The sequence below is a fragment of the Zingiber officinale genome, chromosome 8A (genome assembly GCF_018446385.1).
Source record: "Zingiber officinale cultivar Zhangliang chromosome 8A, Zo_v1.1, whole genome shotgun sequence".
Taxonomy (NCBI): Eukaryota; Viridiplantae; Streptophyta; class Magnoliopsida; order Zingiberales; family Zingiberaceae; genus Zingiber; species Zingiber officinale.
Genome location: NC_056000.1, coordinates 41,813,979 through 41,818,039, shown reverse-complemented (window position 1 = coordinate 41,818,039; position 4,061 = coordinate 41,813,979). Strand labels below are relative to the sequence as shown.

Below are 4,061 nucleotides of genomic sequence, written 5' to 3'. Positions count from 1 at the left end.
TATTCTCCACATCATCGGAAATTGACTTGAACATCGGAGAGCTAATACCGAGAACCCCCTCCCGACCCAACACTAATGCTTTTGTGTCACATAACCACGTAAAATCTTCATCCTATCAACTTCTAAACTACATCTCTAATTTACCATATTCTTCACTTTCGAATAGATCAAATATCATATTTATTGTTATTACTATAATAACTGAGATCACATACTATATTCATTGTTACCATATTTTTTATATATTTATAGAAATAAGCTGGGTAACCGTGATAATTAATCAATAATAAAAGACAATAATTATTTATCTTTAACCTCCTCCGTTCTTTCTCTTTGACGGTAACAAATTAGCTTGAATGCTTCTGAAAAGTTTGACTTAAGCTTGACTTGTAACAAACTGGACAGCTATGATCGATCGATGTAACCGACAGTCTCTATTTCTGTCCGCCCTATTCTTAGCACATTCTAAGTTTGGCCCAGCAGCAGTTTCTCGTGCACAATCACACAACAGCTAGCTTCCTTCTTCCTCCACTATATGGAGGCCCTTTCCTTCTCTTCACCGGCGACACCTTCCAATCGGAACAGGAATAATTAAAGGGAACGACAACCTTAATTATACTTCAATTGATTGATTGATTATATTGTCAATTTAGTTGCTAACCATCTCAAATCAGCATGGGAAAGGCTGTCATCCTCGCCGTCTCCGTCGTCATGCTCGTGGCCATCGTCGCCACCGTCGGAGTCTTAACCATTTCCGGCCACCACAGCGGCTCCGAGTCAGCACAACTTCAAATGGCCGAGATTTCCACCTCGCAGAAGAACATCCGAGAATTCTGCCGCCCCACCGACTACCAGCGGACGTGCGAGACCACGTTGGCCTCTGTCGCCGGCGACGACGCCCGGCCGGAGGATCTCATCAACTTGGCCTTCAACCTCACTGTCAACCACATCAGGCAAGCCTTGCACCATTCTTCGGTGCTGCGGGAGGCCGCCAGGGATCCTCGCACCTCCGAGGCGCTCGCGAACTGCCGCGAGCTCCTCGACTACGCCGTCGACGACCTCCGGAGCTCCGTCGGTCGCTTCGACAGCTTCTCCTTGGACAAGATGGACAAATTCATCGACGACCTGAAGGTGTGGATCAGCGCCGCCATCACCTACCAGGAGACCTGCCTGGACGGGTTTGAGGGTGCCAACACGGACGCCGCGGCGTCCATGCGCAAGGCGCTCAACATCTCCGCCGAGCTGACCAGCAACATCCTCGCCGTCGTCACCTACTTCGGAGACACTCTAGACAAGCTCGACCTCGATGGCTTCGGCCGAAAGCTCCTGGCCGACGACGACGGCGAATTAATATTATACCCTTCGTGGGTGTCTTCCGGCAATCGGAGGCTCCTCCAGCTGAGCCCGGCGGAGCTCAAGCCCGACGTTACGGTGGCCCAGGACGGCTCCGGCGACTTCAAGACCATAGGCGAGGCAATCCTCCACGTCCCGAAGAAGAGCTACAAGAAAGTCGTCATCTACATCAAGGAAGGTGTTTACCGGGAGCAGGTCCATGTCAACCGGAGCCACACCAACCTAATGATGGTCGGCGACGGGCCCACCAAGACAAAGATCACCGGAAGCCTCAACTACGTCGACGGCGTCTCCACATACAAAACCGCCACAGTCGGTGAGTAAGATTAATTATACCGATATATCGCCAAGTAATTTTGCGGGATCTGGGAAGGATCCATTGTACGTAACTTTTTACAGAAAACTATTTCCAGAATTTAAATTCATGATCTTTTGATAATATGATATTTATCGTTGTGTCAATGCTCCCCTTAATAAAAATTAATTAATTAATACAGCCGTCGTCGGAAATGGATTCATCGCAAAGGACCTGTGGATCGAGAACTCGGCGGGGCCGGAGAAGCACCAGGCGGTGGCGCTGCGGGTGCAGTCCGACAAGTCGGTGTTTTTCAACGTGCGGTTGGACGGGTACCAGGACACTCTCTACGTCCACACCCAGCGTCAGTTCTACCGGGACTGCACCATCACCGGCACCATCGACTTCATCTTCGGCGACGCGGCCTCCATTCTCCAGAACTGCTTGATCCTGGCGCGGAAGCCGTTGGACAACCAGAAAAACATCGTGACGGCACAGGGACGCAAGGACAGGCGGTGCGCCGGCGCCATCATCCTCCACGACTGCACCGTCAGCGCCGACCCCGTCTACTTCCCCTTCCGCCATCGGATCCCCACCTTCTTGGGACGGCCGTGGAAGGAATACTCCCGGACCATCGTGATGCAGTCGCAGCTAGACGACCTGATCAGCCCCCAGGGGTGGCTGCCATGGCTAGGCGACTTCGGCCTCAGAACCTGCTTCTACGCCGAGATTGACAACCGTGGGCCCGGCTCCGATAAGAGCCAGAGAGTCAAATGGAGAGGGATCAAGAACATCGATCTCAACCACGCGCACAAGTACACCGTCGAGCAGTTCATTAAGGGAAACGCATGGCTGCCGCAAACCGGCCTGCCCTTCGTCCCCGGCCTTCTCAGTCCCATGGAACCAGGCAGGATCCATTAGTAGCACTACTCAATTAATCATGTATGATAGATATATCAGCTGGTCTCTGTAACAATAACAATTAAGGCTTAATTTATTCCACTAATTAATAATTTATCACCCCTATTATTTATATTTAAATATATTTTATTTTACAACTGATATATATAGCGCGGTAAATGTCTCTCATTTCACATGAATCCATTTATGAATTGAGAAAGAAATTTGATTTGCTGCTGAAATAACCATTAATTCATATTGCCCAAACTATCAGATCCATTTATTGTTACTCCAATTGTTAATCTGCATTTTCAATCTTAGGCATCTCGCACTTAATTAGTCCTTTTTGTACATTTGCAATGACATAAGAGCCCGGGGCTTGGAGTGAGGATGAACGTAATGAGGGTTTGATTTTCACACAGCGTAAATAAATGTTCACGGTGCTCGAATCACTCATGGTGACGAGTCATCCCAATGTCTCATTCATTCGATAATTATTGAAAAATTTCTATCGGACCGAACTCGATCTTAAAAGTGAATGAAAGATAGAAATAATTTGACGACTGTTGAGTCTAATTTCTTACTAATAAGGATGAGTAAAATATGTATTAAATCAAAATAATGGGTATAACTGATAGAATTTGGAAATTATGAGTTAATTCAGATTTTTAATTTTAAAAAAAATCAGTTCAATCGAATTAGTTAATTTTATATTGATTTGATTTGTTCGATTTTAATGCAATATAATGCTTAGTCTGATCGATTGTCTAAAATATAGTGGTTTGTTGGATTTGCATCCCTAGATATCCATGAGAGAGACTAAGAGAGTTTCTTCTTATATATTTATTGACATCATCAATACATATGAATCAATATAAATCAATCAATATACCTTTAAACTTTCAATATGAAATTAAAACCTCATTTAATTTCTTTCCTTTTCCTTTCTACCTCTTTTCCATTTACATTTCTAACCAACATAATATAAATTCTTTATCTACAACACATCAAAATCTATGATCGTTCCTAACCATCAATTGTATCAACATTTCTCCTTTTTCTTTCCCATTTGGTCTTTATTTAAGGACAAGAGTTCAGCTCAACTCTAATAGTACCTTTTTGTATCTAAAATTTATTATATGATGTTTAAATATAACCATACCTTCTGATGACGATTCATGATATGGAGAAGTGTCGTGCTTGTTTGAGGTCAGTTCTTCATCCTCCATGATATTGGACATAAGAGTGGTAGGTCTTTTCTCATGTTACTACATTGATTCTTTACTCATCCACGTAATCTATTTCTTCTTGTTTCTTAGCTGCTAGAAATGCCTTAGATTCTTATATGCCTGAAAAATTAAAAAGGTATTCTACCACTGCACCATTGCCTCACGACGATACTAAGCTACTTTACTTTCAAAGAAGATCACCTTCCTAAATAATTGCTACTAAATATCCTTACTTTCAGAATGCACTCAGATTTAAAGAAGCAAATACATACACGAAGGATAAA

At 44.1% G+C, this 4,061-nt stretch overlaps 1 protein-coding gene across 1 annotated transcript; it reads left to right on the top strand.

Annotated features, from left to right (window-relative positions):
• The first annotated feature begins 675 nt into the window (after positions 1-675).
• LOC122010719 (probable pectinesterase/pectinesterase inhibitor 21) lies at positions 676-2,569 on the top strand. The gene is made up of 2 exons (XM_042567214.1): positions 676-1,669; positions 1,851-2,569. The coding sequence occupies exons 1-2, from the start codon at positions 676-678 to the stop codon at positions 2,567-2,569; spliced, it is 1,713 nt and encodes a 570-aa protein (XP_042423148.1).
• Positions 2,570-4,061: the final 1,492 nt, after the last annotated feature.

Coding starts and splice junctions, on each gene's coding strand:
- LOC122010719 (XM_042567214.1), top strand. CDS start 676: ATGGGAAAGGCTGTCATCCTCGCCGTCTCCGTCGTCATGCTCGTGGCC. Junction 1,670..1,850: donor ATACAAAACCGCCACAGTCG/GTGAGTAAGATT, acceptor TAATTAATACAG/CCGTCGTCGGAAATGGATTC.